We start from the raw sequence: 18,264 nt of genomic DNA, 5'->3' as shown, positions 1-18,264 counted from the left end.
AGCCCATGAAGCTCATTGGCACAGTCAGTGAACCCTTCACTGATTTTTCAGGTCAGTGTTTTTAGAACTCCATTCTATCTGCTCAGGTGTGAGGGGCAGAGCTGACAGAACAGAAATTGTGCTCTCTTCTCTCTGTTTTGGGCAATCACAAACAGTTCTGTTACAATCACTGTGGTGCACCCAGCATGTAACATGGCAGCAGTGCAATGGCAGGTTCTGATGATTTGCTACAACTAAAGGTTCCATTTGCAGATCCCAGCCCCTAGCAATTAGATTATTTCAATCACTGTTATCTTGATTCTTTGCAGTAAAACACATCAGTTATGGAGTCCTATACAGTACAGGGATGGTCTGTGACCATTAGATCCAGCTTTTGCTCTCTGTTTTCACTGTCTTGAAAACTGCCTTGGAATAACTCCAGCACCAGGGTTCATTGCTCTGCTGAAGTCAGCCCTCGCTCCTTGGGCTCCTACCATCTCCTGATCCAGCGCAGGCAGAGGTACAAGGCACTTCATGGAAGCTTGGTTTCTTCAAAGAGAGAATTCAGCTCTTTGATCCCATTTTTCTCTGCTAAAGGTAGGCATTTTAACAGCCCAGTGCTTGGAATGTTGGTCCCAGAGAAGAAAGCTTCCTCCCTCTCCTCTCAAACAGTGTCTCCTGCAAGGCTCAGCTCTGCAGAGTCCTGATGATAGTAATGCTGAAACAGTCTTTCCTGGCAGCAGATGTGCATTGCCTTGTAGGTGTGTAGGAGCAGGTGAGGGAAACGAGCTGTGAAGTAACATACAAAATCATCTGGGATGGAGCCCAGGGTCTCCTGCACCTCTGAAGGCAGTTCTCTGTAGTGGTGCTTCTGTAAAGGAAGAAAGAACAGGAGAAAGCTCAGTGGGGTGTTCAAGGACCCTCTTAAATAAAGCTGTCTTCTCTGTGGACACAGTAGCCCCAGAGGAGTCTCGTAAAGCATCTCAGTACCCAAAGCAGGCTCAGAGATGTAGGCTGGCACCCAGCAGCAGAGCCAGAGCGTGTGTTGCTTACAGGAGGAGATCCTTTACCTTGTTTCTCATTGCCCTCAGCAGATCCCGCACGGAGCCCCCTTTATAGGATCGGAATTTGCGAAGGTCTGCAAAGGAAGTGACAGGATTCCTTGGTGTCTTGGTGCAGTTTGAGTTGCTGGCCTCAAAAGCAAGGTATGTGCACCCACTATCACATAGTGGAACCTTCTTGCCTGAAAGGGTTCTCAAACATTGGGGTACGCTCTCCAAGGAGGTAGGTACGTGAATCTCCATCCCTGAAGGGGTTTCAAAGACACATGGGTGTGGTCCTGAGGGCCATGGTTTAGCACCAGACTTGGCAGAGTTAGAGAATGGTTGGACTCTGTGATCTTAAAGGTCTTTTCCCACTGAAACAACTCCAAGTCTACATCCTTATGGGTGTGCTTCAATAAACACAGACTTCATTCTGAGGAAGTGCTTTGCTGGCATGTGAAGGTCATGTACTGAAACCAAGAGTGTTACCTTCACTTTCCTGTCCCAGCAAGCTGGGAGCAGCAGCAGCAAACTCCTTTCCCCTCTGATAAACACATCTATTACCTGTCTGAAGAGGAACTGTGATGTGCTCTCTCCAGTCCATCTTCACCACCTCTCTTCCACCTCTTTCTAATTGCTTGACGATTGGACCATCTAAAGATTCTTTCTCTATCCGGTCACTGACATCCTGCAAGTGACACCAAGGTTGTTTCTAGTTTTATTTCCAAGCTTTTACCAACAATTTAAAATTGCTGCTTCTAGCCAATAGCAGCCTCTTCTGATAGTGGGGTTAGGGTTCCATTGCACTCCATGACAAAGAACAATGGAATGGGTTATGCTTGGGCATTGGGTACAGGTATTTCTGAGTGGTTTTATCATCTGCCAGAGCCTTCTAATCACAGAACAGAAGATGAGGCTGGAAGGAATCTCAGGTCTGCAGACAGTTCCCACCCCACCTGAGGATTAAGTGTGCACAGTCACTGAAAACAGGCCCTGCAGTGCATTTTCCTGCTGGAGCCCTTCCTCACCCCAAGCTAAGTTGCTTACATCAGTTTCTAGCCTTACTGTAAAAGATCTCTACTACCTAGGTACTACAGCTTCTTCATTCCTCACAGGAACGTTGTGGATTCTGTCACTTCAAATATCTGCAAAGCTAGGTGAGACAGTTTGAGATCTGAATGGCTACAGGAGCTCTTAGAACTGAAAGGATAGAAAAGGTCAACACAAACCTGAAAAAACTGGAGCTGTTTCTCTAAACTCCAAAAGAATGGATGTTTTAGCACACAGCTGGCAGAGGGCCGTTTCTGAGGGTCCATGTTTATCATCTGCTCTATTAAATCACGAGCAACTATGTCTTCTGCAAAGAAAAGGGTGATAGATCTTAGGCTGTAGGGAAATCTAATGGTTTGTACTTTAGAGAACAAGAACTTCCTACTTCCTACAAGGCAATCCTGAACCCTTGCCCTGATAGCTCAAGTTCCACTCTTATCAATACCCTGGGCACCCACTAGAGAGTTGGTTGAGGTGAATTGGTGCCAGCAGGGCAGAATTCAGCTCCTTCCTATCTTTAAGTATAGGAAAGCCTGCAGGGTTCCAAGCTGTGTCTCTCAGAGGTGCTTTGGAATACTAACTCTAAGCACTTCAGGAGTACACTAGGAGTACAGCTTTCATCACTGCCAGGCTGGGACTCACTGCAGGTCATGGTCCTGTCACTCCTTTGGCATTTTGAGTCCCGTGGCAAGGTCCCTGCCTGCTGCAGCGCTTACCGTGCCTCCCTGTGCTCAGAGACTCCAGGCTGTAGGTGCCCAGCAGGATGTTGGCCTGGCGCTGCAGGGACTTGCCAAAGGGGTGGCTGCCCTGAGACACCACATAGTAAAAGACACAGCCAGCAGAAAAGATGTCCACAGTGTACGTCTGCAAAAAAACCAGCCTTCAATAGCAGGAACACATTTGCTTCCCTGAAGTCTTTGATTATCGCTTGCTGGTTATTTGGCATCTATGAGCTGAAGAAAATGTTTCAGAATCACATACCCAGCTGCAAGCCAGCATGAATGCCCAGACTCTGAGTGCTGCACAGCTTAAGGCCTGACTGCAGCACTGTGCCACCTCTGGGGTGTGCTGCCTGCTCCCAGGGGAGCTGGGTGGAGACTTACAGGGTTCTCTTTGCAGTCTTCACTCAGCATCTCTGGGGCAATCCAACCTTCAGTGCCTGGCACTCCCGAGCGACGGCTGAAGCTGTGCCTGCCCACTGCCAGCTTCTTGCACAGGCCGAAGTCTGAGATCATCGCTTTGACTTTGCCATGGGCGTTGGGCATGGAGATGAGGATGTTATGGGGCTTCAGGTCCCTGTGGACTGTTACAAACACCACTTACACCTCAGGCCAGTTCTTACTGTGTTTGCATTGTTAACCTTTCACAGGGCTGAGCCACCATTCATTAAACCAAAATCCTAACTTCAAACTACTGTCCTTGCTGGGGGCTCATCGCTCAATCTGTATTCCATCACCACCAGGCATTGTGTTTTGTGTGACTTCTATCCCAAAAATGCATCACCCTGAACACAGCCATGACTGACTTGTCTGTTCCTGTGTAGGAGAATCTTAGCAAGACAAGGCCTCTGTCAAAGGACAGACATTATTGCTGCCAGCACCTGGTGGAACTTCTACAATCAGTTCTGGGATTTATTAAAAAAGCTTCCAGCACCAGTTAAGAAAATCCGCCCTGCATCCAGCTGACCCAAGAGGCTTTCTTACCAATGCTAAGGGAGTGCAGGTAGGCCAGGCCAGATGTTGTCTGTTGCAGGAGTGTGATGGGTTGTAGGCCATGGTGACTGAAGGCCTTCTGCTCCACATACTGTACATTACAACAGAAAAACAGAAGAGTCAGCCACAACATTGCTTATCATTGCCCTCTGCTCTCTCTCCCCGCTCCAAGACAGAGGTTAGACAGTGTGAATTGTGGTAGTGGAAGGTGATGATTAAACATCATTCAGAGCTAGAACTCTATAGACAGCACTGTGCTCCAGAGGCAGGAGTAGAGGGTCTTCAAAGGCCAAATGGTAGGAGTGGGAGGCTGAGTAGGAGGGTGTCCTTCACAGGAAGAGAAATCAAAAGACAAAAGCTTCTGTCCTTAAATCGGGACAGGATTAGGGATGTCTCTGTACAGATCTGAAAACACTCCTGTTTTAAACAGTGTAACTGTCACAGAGGTGATGGTGGAGTAACTGCAATAGCTCCTGTGGCTAGCACTTCAGCACCCTAAGGTAAAGGAACCTGAAGGCCTTCCAGGGAGGAGTTCCCTAACTCCTGCAGGTTTGCAGGTGAGCTCTCACCTCCTGCAGAGTGGCAGCGCAGAGCTCAATGGCTATGTACTGGAACTGCCGGTCCTTCTCCGTGCAGAAGTAGCGAATCACGTTGGGGTGCTCGTCCGACTCGCGCAGCAGCTGCACTTCCCGGTCTGCAAAGCTGAAGCACTCGGGAAGAATTCTTTTCACTGCAACATCTCGGTTATCAAATGTGCCCCTGCAGGCAGGCAGGCAGGAAAGCCACATCACCCTGCTGGACTCTTGACATTTTCCAGAGGATGGTCAAAGTGTTCCTCAAGTTGGAAGTACATTTGGTCATTAAACATTTCTAAAGAAGCTTTTGGGATGGAGGGAGCACTGCATGAAAATAGTCCAGAGACACACTAAGTACTCTGCCAGAGGCTTCATTTCTGCTCACATTAGCTATGGGGGGGGGTTAATTTAAAACAAAAAAGACCTAACACAGCTAAGACATTGCTGGTCTGTTTAATGCTGACTGCACATATTGACTTCTACCTGTAAACAATTGTCCCCTCAGCTCCGTGTCCCAGGACGTCTTTTGGGTTAAAGGAAATCTTGCCAACCATCACTCTCTGTGCATCTTCATCTGGAGAGAAGGGAAGAAGCAAGGATGGGTTGGGATGGGTTAAGTCAGCCTTTACAACAGCACATCCTTCAGGGCTGGTAAGTACAAGTCTCCTTGCTCTCGTTTAAATTAACACCACAGGTGATTAGCAACACAAACATCTCCACAACTGAAGGCACCGCATGAACCTTACCACCCTCTTCTTGTTCAGTGGAGAGGCAGCTCCCAGCATCAGATGCGGAGATGCTGGAGTAGGCAGAATGGTTTGATGCCCTGGGGGACATGTTTGGTGTGCTGGTAGCTGAGCTCTCTGTCCGGCCATAGGAGGTGTCCAGGAAGTCTGCCTCCGTGGGCAGGTCACTGGGAGCATGGAAAGGCAGCTTCTGCTGCTGCAGGAGCTGTATCTTCTCTTCCAGCTGGTGCTGCCTCTGTTGCTGCTGAAGCACGCTCTGTGAGAAAGGACCCCAGTTCTGTAAGTGAAGGTTGCATAGTCATGTCACAAAAGGGAACTCTACAGTTACTGGGGTAGCTACAGCCAAAAGGGAGGAAACATTACCAGCCAAGGTAACTTTGACTCAGGCTGTCAATTTCAGTCTGAACTTGGACTGCAAAGCTGAGAAAGGGCACTGGTTAGTTAAGGTGGCAAAAGCTAACTGTTGCTAGGTGAACTAGATGTCCTTAAGCCACAGAGGGATAAAGGCCTGAAAACCCTGGCAGTGGTTCAGGTGAGGAGGAAATGAGTGGGGCCACTGCACATCTGTGAAGAAGCAAACCCCCCTGCAGTGCATTGCTTTCTAACTCCTGTGTCATTTCTTGGGCTGTAAAATGTTAATGACTCTCCCCAAACTCAAAAGCACATCAAGCCAAGCCAGCATTACCATTGGGTAAGTGATGATAAAAGCCAGCCAGCCCACCAGCAGGAAGGTGCTGAGAATGATCGTGGCCATGTCTTTCAAAATGGAGTCCACAGGAGCCTCTGGCCGAGGGACAGGCCGAGCAGGTTTCTCCTCAATGTCCTTTGGAACAGCAGGAGGCACTTCTGTTGAGGAACCTTCAACGATGTCAATAACCTAAGAAGCCAAGAAGGCTCTGTTACCTCAGTATCTTCACAGTTAATAGACCATTTACACACATTGATACTTCTGCTGTATCTTTTTCTGTAATTAATTGCTAGCCTGAAGTCAAGACAGTTTTGCATGTGGAAAAAAAAGTGCAGCTGAAAGAGCTGAAATAAGATCACAGCAGTGATTCTACCTGGTAAGTACACGAAAATCTGACACAACTGTGAGACAATTCCCTGTAGCTTTCTTTCTAAGTCCTTCCCCAGCTTCTGCTGGTGGTTATTCCTATCACAAACCTTTTCAATAGTGGCCTTATCAGAGTCAGCTGGAATCACATTTTCAGGCTTCTTAGGTAAGTTGCTTGGGAATTTCTCCAGGATCTTGGTAGGGGCAGATAATGGTGTCTCATGGTGCCCTTTAAATAAAACACATTGTTTGAAACTAAATATTAAATGTTTAAAGGGAGTCACTTGATGGACTGCAAGAGCAGGACAAGATCAAGACAAGAAGGGCTCCCAGGAAGAGAGAGGTGGCAGTTAAGGAGATGAAAGTTACAGCCCATCCCAGCCACAGAGACTGTGTGGTACACATCACTGAATTATAAACTTGCATCACTTAAAGCTGAACTTCAGACAGTTCTTCATTTTTGAAACAAAATTGTAAATGCTCTTGAAAGTCCATTCCAAAATGCTGGAAACTGGGACAGACGTGACAGACTGGCACTTGACTAAGATTAGCTTCAGCCTCTCTGTCTTGATCCTCTCTTTGTAAAATGAGGAAAACGGGATGAGAACTACAGTAACATTAAGACCAATATTTAAAAATCCCAAGGACCAAGAATACATTTACAGTAAATAATCAATGACCTCAGCCCCTCTTGGAAGAAGGGAACAAGTAATAAATGACTGTGCTCAGCCTGAGCTAAGCACTCTCCGTCCTATGCACTGGATAAAGCCTTGGGAAAGGCAGTGGGAGTCGTGCACCTAAAAACGTTAGTTCATATGCAAATAAGGGCGAATTAGAACCCATTACGAGATTTCAGTAATTACTGCCTAAGTTTAGGCAGCCATGGTGAGCGCTTTACGGCAGCTGCAAACAGCTCCGAGGTCTGGATGAGAACTGTCCTGCAGATGGCAGTACTGGGCTGTGGGTGGTTCAGTACCTATCAGGAGCGATTCAGTACCTATCAGGAGCCAGTCGTTCCAGTAGTTGAGTTTGCTCTTCTCTTTCAGCCTGCCTGAGAACTTCACATCTGTGCTGGGGGTGATAACACACTCGCCATTATCTTCAATTGTGACTCCCTCTGTTTTGGGCCCCTCCAGTAAGGGAATGGCACTGCCACGGGGCTAGAAAGAGACCTGGTTGTTACAATTAAGGCAGCACTCTGTCCCTGGAAGGTTTAGAAAGGCAACTAATAAAAAACTGGAGGTCAAAAATCAGTGGGCAACTAGAAATTACTGGCAGCAAAGTTGCCACAAGTAAACACTGCCAGTGTGCCCTCAGCAACTGCTTTGACAACCTTGGACATTACCCCTTCTAGGTCACGTGTTGCCCAGGAGATAACTCTATTTTCAGAGAAGTGAAAACAGGATCCTTATTTCCCACCTGGGCAGCCACAGTGTGAGCAGAACCCAGCTAGCAGGGAATTTCCCATACATGGGGAGAAGGAAACCTCAGCAATTTTAACATCACCCACAATAGTGCATAGCAGCTCTGCTGCTCCTTGTGGCTGACACCATTCCTGCTGGACAACAGTCACCTGTCTGCAGCCTTGAAATGATTCCTGAACCATGGGCCTGCGTTCTCAGGCTTTCTGTTCATTGCTTGCTGAGGCATTTCTTGGTAGCAATCTGCATACAAAGCCTCACTTTCTGTAGACCTGCAGCCCTCAGTGCTGTGTTCTCTGCTTGGATCAGACCTCTGCTATGGTAGAGCTGTCTGGGTTTAGATATTTTTATGTCATCAATTTCTTTTTTCAACCCAGGACAGTACTCATTCTGTAAAGGCCTTTTTCAGCAGGTGTCATTCAAGTCCTGCAGCTCCCAACTTACCACAACAGTTACTCCTTCATGCACCATTGATGGTGATGCGTACAGACTTGTGGAGTATTTCCCTACATAGAGAGTTGGTCTGGAAAGAAAACAGTTAAGGGTTAGAGAAAAGTAGACAAAAGGATGGTTTACTGTCTTAGCTCAAGCCCTGGTGACACCATCCCACACAACTATTGCATGAGCTTTTCCAGTCAGCAATATTTATGTCTTGGAAAGCCTGCATCTGTCAAATTGGTTTTGGTACTGCTGTATAATGAAGCCAGTCTTAGTTATAAAAGCATGATCAGTTGACCATTCGCATCACAATTAATTAGCTGACATAACTCATGTCTTAGTTCTGCATTAGTCAATAATTTGCCAGTTCTTTTGCCAAAATGCTCTGCATCCTTCTTCTGCTGTGAGAGATTTCACCTAATAAAACCCAATTCCATTCCACACTATCAGACACTACTCAACACAGACCATCTGAATATACATTTCCTAAGAGTGCAAGAGGTGTTGGGGTTTTCATCTCTGCCTTTGGGCAGTAAAGATGAATGTGACAAAATACCAGCTGGAGAACTAGAGCTGCTTTCATAAATTCTCACCAGTGTGAACCTTGTAGAGCTCAATCTACACAAAGAAGTTTTTAACGACAAAGCTCTGTCAAACTGAGGACAAGGCCATTCATGCTCACGTCAGTTTGCTCTTGGTCTCTGTTTCCTTTGGGAAAGGGTATTTCCACTTGGTGATGTGTCCAACCTCCCCAGACATGAAGGTCAGGTATCTTAGGGTCTCTATGCCCACGTTAGTGTGCATAATCTTCCGCAGCCCTTCACGCTGCCAGATGTAAAAAGCCACCACTGGAGAAGCGTAGTTCTGAATCCACAGCACGTCCCCGGACTCACTGTCCACAGTCACCACCAGCCCATCTCCATTGGACACGAAGTGGGACATTTCTGCAACATGCAGTAGAAGGGAGTCACCTGGATTGCTGCAGATGTGCAAGTGCAGTAACACAAGCTGACAGCTGAAGCCTTATGTTATGGACCCTGTGGGGTCCATTGCACCCTACACTTGCAAAACAGGTCAGCGAGTCGGCTGTCAAGGCTGATAAAGTCCAGTAACTGTTTCTGAGTGTGCACCACAGTTCAGGTTTGCCTCCTCTTCTGCCATTTCCCACTAAATTCTAAGCTCTTCAAGAGCTATGCCTGAAAGTTATCCAAAGCTACCCATCAGGCTTTAGCTATTGTGGCATGTAAAGGGTAAAAACTGGCAGGTGTACATCAAGGTGAGTTTGACCTATTAATTGTAGAACAAAAGATAATCTTTTTGCCTGTACCAATGGCCAATATGTGAGGGGAAATCACAAAGACAGCAATTAAATTCTTACTATATTTTATGTCTTCATCAGGCAGAGTTGCTGCATAGTCAAAGTAGGTAGCATTCCACCGCAGCTCCTTCTTCTTGGTGTCATACATGGTGATTGTGTACTCTGTTGAAAAACACACAGGCTGTGAAGCAAAAAAACCTATGAGAGAACAGAATCCATCACCTCTGATCCGATCCACTCTTCACAACTCCACACACCCCAGGTCCTGCTCTCTGCACTCCTCACAAACACATTTCACAGCTGGTTAATCCTGATCCACTCAAACACTGGTTGCAGGAGCCTCCAGACTAAGCTCTGCAGGTAGCTCCTGCCCAGGGGACCAGCACTTTGGTATTACAGCACAGCTGCTCCTGCACTTGGTTTTGATTGCATGTTTCCAAACCCTGCAAGCTAAAGCTCGGCACACAGTGATCTGTAACTGAGCGACCATGTGTGAAGAACACATTAAAACAGGTTAAAGGAAAGGTCTGGAACACTCCTTTTTACTAATCAACACCTCTGCGTTGGTCTAATTTAGCAGTTCTTCAGAATCCTGCAGTTGGAGTATCCATGGATGTGCTATAGCTCTAGTTTCAGCCCTGTGTTGCAGAGCAGTCCTGGGTTCACAGCAGCTGCTGGAACACTCTCTTCAGTAGACTTTAAGTAAGTTTCTAAGAAATAAACTTGAAAACCTGAACTGATCCCAGGGCCATTTGTTCAGAGCCTAAACTTTAAATTAAAAACAGTAACAACAATACATTTTCTCCTGAGCTGCAGGAAAAAAAAACACAGGACCTGTTCTCCCAAGGTACAGCAGAGATGTCGATGGGCAAAGAGTTTCTGCAAATGAGGAAGTCAGGGTTTGCTGTTTCTCCCCGGTCATGAGGTCAACCACATACCAAATGTCCTGCTTTTTACCTGAAATGATAATTTAAGCCATGTTACCATTCAGCTGGAAAAATTGCACTTCCATCCAGCTTCTCAGTCTTCTTTTTACTGTAGTAGGCTCCTGAACTTAGCATGGACAGCATTTTTAATGAAGGTTTGGTTTCATCATTTGGCTCTACTGGCCAGCCCCAGACATTAATGAGAAGAACTGAATTCCATCTTTGGGACACTGGGTTCTATTGGCTGAGTTGTTTTTTCACTCTGATAAAACCTGACAGGAGTTCTGAGCATGGGAGATCCTGTGAGCTAGCAGCAGAGACTGCAGTGCTGCTGTTGAAGGGCAGTAGGTGGAAAAAAAAAACACAAGAGTCTGCACATTTCAAAGAAGGGACCTAGAATCCTAATGTCCCACTCAGGACTATGCTAGTCATGACTTTAAATAGTTCCTTGATGCTAAGCTGTGTTCTGTTTAGCAGCTTCAAATACACTTTTATTTCACTCCTTCACCAGAGACATGTAAAATGGAGAACCAGAAGTAGGTACTGGAGATTGAAAAAGCACCGCTAACTTCACCCTGATCCTTCTCACAACCGGCTGTTGCAATAAGTAACCATTTGCCTTCCTTTTCCCTTTCCTCAATCCATCTGCAGTTGGCATGAGTCAGGACAATGAGCCATCAGTTTGTTACTTGCAGTGCAAATGAACTGGCTGTACCTCAGATAATGGAGGGTCTAACCCTGCTGCAGTAGGATTTCTATTGTAATTGTCAGGCCGTCCATGGCGTTTACAAGCAGAAGAAGATTTTTAAATAGGATTCATGTTTTGTTGCAATGACAACAAATGAGGTGATACTACCTCAAAGCAATACACACACCCCCAGGCTCCTCACTGCTTCAAAAGCTATTTTCTGCTTCAGGAAAAGTAGCTGCTTTTCTAAGCTCCAAACAGCAACTGAATTCTATATTAATCAGATTTTTCTGCCATTAAAGAGGTTCATGAAAAACCTTAATGAACACCCAAAATGAAGCCTATTGCTAATGCAGGCTGTCTGGGAGTTTGCATTTGCAGCTGTTGAACATCTGCCAGTGTAAAAGAGAGAACATTGGAGCTCACCCATATACAGGATCCCATCTGAACTGCGACAGGGAGATGCCTGCACCAGCTCCGGGATAGTAAATGGAAGTTTCTAGGGGAAAAAAACAACCAATAAAAGCTTGTTCAGAAGGTGTCACAGTCTTCACATCTGTTCACAGGAAAGGGTGGTCAGGGAACCTCAGAAATCTCAAATGGCAGGGGTTTATTGTTTGTGTTACTGGAGGGTCTCAGAACTTAAAATCTGAGGTGAAGGCGCTGCCCTGCAAACCCAGAGCAGGGAGCAGACTGTCTCATGGAGTTTAACAGAAGACAATCTATAAAGACCAGATAACTTCATACAAGTGAAACTGAGGAGAGGGTGAAGTATGAATCTGCAGCTGAAGAGCCTTGAGGCACTACCATGCCTGCACTGCACTTGTAGGAGCCTTGCAAAGTTTTAAGAGATTTGTTGGGATGAGGTCACAAGAGTGACAGAGAAACTGCTCCTACAAGACCGATCAGGCCTTTGCTAATGTTACTTAAATATCCCAAAATCACTCCCATTTAAAACTTTTATAATGGTGATTCTAAACAGAAATTAAATTGCTTCAATTAAAAAAGAGGGGAGATTAGCAGAAAAAAATAATAGGCTCAAAGAGATCAGTGCTTCTTGGGTTCACCCAGGAAGAGAACCATCTCACAAATTACGATCCTGCTGCACTGGGGCATGGGGAATGTGGTGAGCAAATACTAAAACATTTACCAGTATTAAAGTTCTTAAGGGAAATCTGCCAGGAAAAGAAACTTCTGGGAAGCCAAACAAAGTTTAAAAATAAAAGCAAATGTTGGCTTCTCGATGGGTTCTGAAAAGGTTCAGCATTTGTTCATGGAGCCTGGCAAGGACATCCTCAAAGGTGTCAGCACAGAACATGCATCAGTCCTGCCTGCTGGCAGATGGGGTAAGAAATCAGGTACACATCTGATGTGTATTATTCTGGGTTCACCTTTCCCATCAAATCATACCGAGACACTTCAGCGTTTGGATAACACCACAGAAGTTTTATCTGGGACCATCATTACCTGTTTTTCGGTCAGTGTGAACAAGCTTTTCCAAGGAACTGCTACAATTCCACTGAACAGTACAACAGCCTGCAAAATATCACAGTGCTGGCAGGAAAGCAGGGGGCTGGTCCTTCATGGGAGCATTATTAGGGCACATCTTTAAACACAATCAGGGGAGAGCACAGTACCCTTACCGTCAAGCCCTCGCTGTTCTTGCCACCAAGTGTGTACAAACTGCCATCATTTGGGTCTGGAAGAAATGCTGGCCTAGAATTTAAGCAGCAACTATAAATTATAAAATATTTACTGTGCTTCTGAGAGCAACCCTGGTCAGTACTGGCTCACATTAAGTTTTTTACTTTGCATTATCCATTCTTTGAAATTTCAGAATGGATACAAAATTCCCAATACATTTGTGAAGTCAAAGATCCAAATGTGGCAGGCAGTCACTTGGGTGAAAACTTGTAAACAAGATCTACCCGCTTTTAAAATGCCACAGGATTCAAGGCAACCAAATAAATAAAACCAGAGATCACAAAGAAGACAAAGAACAGTAAAAGATTTGCCAGAACTAAGTGAATGTGAGAGGTGAAGGCACCCCCACCCACCCAAATTACAAATAAAACCCACAGCACAACACCAAACCCAAGCCACAAAAAAGAAAGGATGTTCCCCCTGGCAGCAGAGACACCAAACTAAGGCCCCAAACAGTCTCATTAAATTGGAGGTGGTTGTGCCAGAGGAACTACTGTGAAGTAGCAGCTTGAGGGGCTCATTTGAAGATTCTGGTGGTGGTGGTGGCTGGAAGTTCCCTGTGCTTCACTACTTTAGTCTTTTATTTAAAGTGGGTAAGCACACAACCCACAGGTCACTCCCTAGCTGCTCCTGTCATTTTCAAAGCACATTCCCAGTTAAGACTGGCACAGTTGGCAGACTTCATCTCTAAACCAAAGCAAGGGTTTGAGAGAACTTCTGCAGATGGGATGTTCTTAGTGGTACAAATAAGAGAATTCTATGTAGCCAGCTCTACATCCTTTCTGTATCTGGTCTAAACCACCTTAAACTGACTTACTCGAGGTACTTCTAGAACACAGACCCTTTTGGTTCAAATGAGCCCAAATGTTGTCAAGATGTCAGTGGAAATGAAGTGGTAAAAGAGATAAAGTAAACAGACTTACTCTTCCACATGTATGGGCACCTGGAGCACAGGATCTGCATAAACAAGGAAAGAAAAAGCCATAATGCTTCCAGTTGAATCCCTTGAACTCCCCAGATACAGGATTAAGTCAGGCCTCTGACAACATTTTTGAAAGGTGTGGAGACTGAAGGGGGCCACCCCAGCAGCCTCAAAGATCTCCTGCTTGGTCTTTAAACTGGGCTTGTAAAATGAGAAAGCACAAAGCACCTGGAAAACCTTCTGAAGCTCTTTGCTCAGTTTCATCCACAATCCTCCACAGCTACCCCTGGGAGGAGCCCCAGAGAACACTGCAGCACTGTGTTGTATCTTGAGTTTCCTCCTCACTTCTCACTGGGGCAGAGCACACCTGAGCGTCTGGGAACTGCCCATACACATTACATCTGCTTCCAACAGTGATACTGTGTCATCTGCATTCTATGAAGTGCTGCTACTTTGTGTCTGGGTACCTTGTGTCTCAGGCAGGAAAGCATTTGCTTTCACATGGAATGGAAGACATACCACACAGCTGAAGGCCAAGAGCTACACCTACTGAAAGGAGTGGGAAGTCTGCCAGCGATCTAACAGCAAGGCTGATGCAAGTCAGAAAAACTCAGTTCCACTTCCCGCTCCAAGATAAAACCTTTGTGCTCAGCATATCACGAAAAACAGAAGTCTGCCATGGGCTAAACAAAATTGCCTAAAATCTGATTTTTTTTTTTTATCCTCACCTAAAATTTATCCAAGAACCCACATCACTTAAAAATCAAAAGGTTTGGAATCAATCTCACAGCATCTGCCACTTGACCAGACTCAGCTTCCATCAATAAAAACATTACGGCCTGACCAAACTAACCCTAAATCCAGGCACAGTGCAGAGCTCCACAATGTGTCATAAACTCCACTTACTGAGAACCCAAGCACATATCACAAGGACTTAAGTCTAATTAACATTCAAAGGATCAAACAAGTGATTCATCATCCTGTATCTGTCTCCACAGACCACACAGCTTAGTCAGACCTTTACTCCACTAACTACACCATGCAATTCACTTCCATCCCTTGTCTGTAGCAAGTGGTTTCAAGATACGTTGGGAGGGATCCTGTTGCTCCAAACTGTCAGTTATTATATGCCAGTTGTGTTTGCCTCGAGTACCCCACAAGCTTTACCATATCTAAAGCAACACATGGTGGCTTACAACATCATTTCTCCATCACTATAGAAAAGCAAGTAAGAAAAAAGCATTATGTGACCATTACATAAAGTAGTTCAACTCTGAAGATGACCTGCTGGGTTGAACTACTAAAAGCAAACAGCTACCAAGCTTCTATTCTAAATGTGTCCATAAATGCTAATGAAACGAACTCAAAGAGGAAAAAGACATTAAAGACAGGCTAGACCTGTGCAATTACAAACACTTCATGGGGAAGGGAAACTCTCACAGTTTTACAAATGATGAATCATCAGGAAATGAAGACGACTGGAGGCAAATGCTACAAGCATTGCTAAAGGCAAAAGCCAAAGAAATTTTGCAGTTCTCCTGATGAACTGATAAAAAAGAGACTCTTTCACTGGTAACAAACAAGCTATCACGTGTGGTGATGTTAGACAACAGCAACCATCACCACAGTGCTTGAGCAACTCAGTCCTACTCACAGTCATCTCCTCGAATGATCACCAGTGATAACAAAGCTGCATAACCTGTTTTTGCATAACTGACTGCATGCACATTGTTTTAAGTAGAGTAATACAGATTTTCTTCAAAATCACTTTCTAGTGAGCCCAGCAAAGCATAAAAAAATAATTCCTTATCTAAATTCTCTTCAGAAAATTTTGAATTTAATCTTAGTAAAAGGAACACAAGCCCTACGAGGAGAGGCTGAAGGAGCTGGGATTGTTCAGCCTGGAGAAGAGGAGGCTCAGGGCAGACCTCATTGCTGTCTACAACTACCTGAAGGGAGGTTGTAGCCAGGAGGGGGTTGGTCTCTTCTCCCAGGCAACCAGCACCAGAACAAGAGGACACAGTCTCAAGCTGCGCCGGGGAGGTTTAGGCTGGAGGTGAGGAGAAAGTTCTTCACAGAGAGAGTGGTTGGCCATTGGAATGTGCTGCCCAGGGAGGTGGTGGAGTCACCATCCCTGGAGGTGTTCAAGAGGGGATTGGACGTGGCACTTGGTGACACAGTTTAGTAGTCAAGAGGTCTAGGGTGACAGGTTGGACTTCATGATCCTTGAGGTCTTTTCCAACCTTGGTGATTCTGTGATTGTCTATTCTCTGAATCAAATGGAGTTGTTACATGAAATTACAGCACAAAACGAATTCCAAATCTTCTAACTGCACAATTACTGACACCACACAACAAGCTCTCTGCTGTGGAACAGGACAGGCTCCAATCTCCCCAAACACATTTGCATTGCAGCGTTTCTTTCAAAGAATGCTCAGGAAAAACTGAACAATTGCAGGAAATTTCAAAAAGGGAGATTATATTTTCTAGCAACTGATCTTGGTTTGCCCATGACATTTGCAGGACAGTCTGGTTAGTAATGCTTTCCTAGAGCTCTCTCTCTGCCCCCCAAACGCAGTGAATAATAACATAATATAGCACTTTTTTTACTAATAACTTTATTTTCTAAGACTAGAAAAAGTGCTCCCCTCTGCTCCAACTACCACAAAGCTCTGGGAAGAGTTGCATGATTGTATCAACCACACAGCATCCTAAAAGTGAAAGAATACACCATAAATACATGCAATATTTACAGGAATTCAGTTTTTACCCCCAAGCTCATATTTCTGACATCTATTGAGAAAATGTCACAACAGTTTCACCACGAGAAGTGTCCTGCACCTTAATGTATCATGTCAGAAATCCCACAAAGGTCTCTTCAACTGCTGCAGTGCTTTTATGAAGCACTCTGGCATATCAGAAAGCCTTATGACAAATCCCAAACTGTTGAGTGTGAGCACCATGCTCATGAGACACTCTCAAACTTTCTTTACTATCATGCCTTCAATCTCAAGAACAACAGTGACAAAAATCCTGCTTTTGCTTCTTTTCTCAGTACCTGAAATCTGCTTTACTAACGATAAGGGGTAGATGGAATAGATTCAAACGTTATTACAAAGCAGAAAGGAGTTTTTTAACTACTTACTGGCACATTAACCAAAGCAGTGGTTACTCTGATGGCTTCCTACAAGATTTCAGTGTTGTAAATGAACATTTAGAAAGAATTCAGTAACAGTATCTGATTCATTTCTATGAGTGTGGCTGCTCACAAGGGGTGAACACAAACTGATGGAGCAATTTACTTTCTGAAATGACAGGAATTCTCCTTTCCCTACTGTATCACCCACCTGGAGAGACAGGCCATGGAGAGCCATCTCTCTATATTTTTAGCTGCTGGGGTGATGTAAATTTTCTCATTTTCTTAACACTTGAACTAAGATTGTAGCTCTGCAAAGATACTTTGAAGACAGACAATGAACTCTTCACATTCCCTTTCAAGTGGTTTGGGACATATTCCAACTTTCTCTCAAAGTTTGTTTTGAAATAAGAACTCAATCAGATAAAAAGAAGATCCTGAGATAATTTATTGCTTGAACACAGACTTGAAAAGAATGAACTGTCTTACAAGTGAAGTCACCTTTTGCTCCACAACAGGTCAAACAGAAAAAGTTCTTGCACAAGTCAGAGATCTGAGGCTTCATCTCTGGTGCAGCAGCTCAGCACTGGAGTGGTAACTTGCTGAGACTTGGAATCATGTAATCCTGCTTTCAAAACTTCCCTGAACTGCAGTCCCCTGTAATTAGTGAAGTCATTCTAACAGGCCTCATCTGTTCCAATACCAACAGTGATAGTAACCCCTGAACAATGCAGTAGTCTGTACTGGAACAAAAATTCACAGAGAAAATGTGAGAAAAACACACCTGCCTCTCTCCTAAGCTCCCATTCCTTGAAAGAGAGGAAAAGCCAACTTCTTGTCATGTCCTGTGTAAAGCTTTTGGCATGATATCCTGCCAGAGAGCTTTCTACTTTCTAAACTAAGAAACTGAGTGTGGGGTGAGTTGGGAAGCAGCAACCATCCTGTAACTATCTCCAGAGCTGGAGGGAAGATGAAATTTTCCACAGGTATTGCCACAGGATTCCAGTCTGGCTCTCCTGCAGCCTTCACTAAAGCAGAGCATGTTAACTATTCCTGCAGTCAAGTCCAGCCATTCAGTACACACGAGCTGTGCCTTTCTGATCTGGCAATACACACCTGTGTGCAAGCCAGCACATGCACACGCAGTTATATACAATTATTGTCACCACTACTCTTAATTGCCCACAAGCACAGGGCATCAGTAGAACAGAAATGCCATTGAAATGACTGCTGATATCTCTCCCTATCATTATGAGACTTCAAAAACATTATCCTTCAAGTACTGGAAAGGTTCATTTTTACAGGTTAATGCAAAGACTTTAAAATAGTTGTATCAAGATAAAAAGAATAAAGGGACATTGATCCTAGATTACAGAGACTTATTCTGGAATGATTTCAGAGATGTACTCTAGAGTGAATAAAGAGTTTATGCACAAGCACAGCAGTTATTAGAAACCTGTTAACAACTGGTCCAGTAACTGAGTAAGTTACTGGGCTCAGTTATGCTTCCCTGCCTAACATTAACCTTTTGACCTGGCAGCAGGCAGATGTC

At 44.8% G+C, this 18,264-nt stretch overlaps 1 protein-coding gene and 1 long non-coding RNA gene across 3 annotated transcripts in view; one reads left to right on the top strand and one right to left on the bottom strand.

The window, feature by feature from the left end:
• Positions 1-541: 541 nt before the first annotated feature.
• Positions 542-3,720, top strand: LOC128976430 (uncharacterized). The gene is made up of 3 exons (XR_008489382.1): positions 542-576; positions 1,074-1,184; positions 3,616-3,720. It is a non-coding gene; the product is annotated as an uncharacterized LOC128976430 (long non-coding RNA).
• Positions 575-18,264, bottom strand: part of ERN1 (endoplasmic reticulum to nucleus signaling 1) — a 29,913-nt gene continuing 12,223 nt past the window's right edge. Inside the window, exons 3-22 of one of the 2 annotated variants that reach the window (XM_054393665.1) lie at positions 13,578-13,611; positions 12,594-12,666; positions 11,377-11,449; positions 10,171-10,293; positions 9,397-9,498; positions 8,701-8,962; positions 8,025-8,103; positions 7,157-7,319; positions 6,270-6,388; positions 5,791-5,982; positions 5,106-5,361; positions 4,843-4,933; positions 4,354-4,543; positions 3,776-3,875; positions 3,176-3,375; positions 2,789-2,936; positions 2,252-2,379; positions 1,587-1,710; positions 1,050-1,117; positions 575-850 (exon numbers count right to left, since the gene is read on the bottom strand). In XM_054393665.1, coding sequence (XP_054249640.1) covers positions 644-850; positions 1,050-1,117; positions 1,587-1,710; positions 2,252-2,379; positions 2,789-2,936; positions 3,176-3,375; positions 3,776-3,875; positions 4,354-4,543; positions 4,843-4,933; positions 5,106-5,361; positions 5,791-5,982; positions 6,270-6,388; positions 7,157-7,319; positions 8,025-8,103; positions 8,701-8,962; positions 9,397-9,498; positions 10,171-10,293; positions 11,377-11,449; positions 12,594-12,666; positions 13,578-13,611 — 2,732 coding nt within the window. In that variant the 3' untranslated portion in view covers positions 575-643. Of the gene's footprint in view, positions 851-1,049; positions 1,118-1,586; positions 1,711-2,251; positions 2,380-2,788; positions 2,937-3,175; positions 3,376-3,775; positions 3,876-4,353; positions 4,544-4,842; positions 4,934-5,105; positions 5,383-5,790; positions 5,983-6,269; positions 6,389-7,156; positions 7,320-8,024; positions 8,104-8,700; positions 8,963-9,396; positions 10,294-11,376; positions 11,450-12,593; positions 12,667-13,577; positions 13,612-18,264 lie in introns of those variants that run through there. The other variant, XM_054393666.1, reaches the window with a different exon arrangement.

This window comes from Indicator indicator, chromosome 29 (genome assembly GCF_027791375.1).
Source record: "Indicator indicator isolate 239-I01 chromosome 29, UM_Iind_1.1, whole genome shotgun sequence".
NCBI classification, from domain to species: domain Eukaryota; kingdom Metazoa; phylum Chordata; class Aves; order Piciformes; family Indicatoridae; genus Indicator; species Indicator indicator.
Note: the sequence above shows the minus strand (reverse complement) of the source record. Positions and strands in the feature narration are given on the sequence as shown.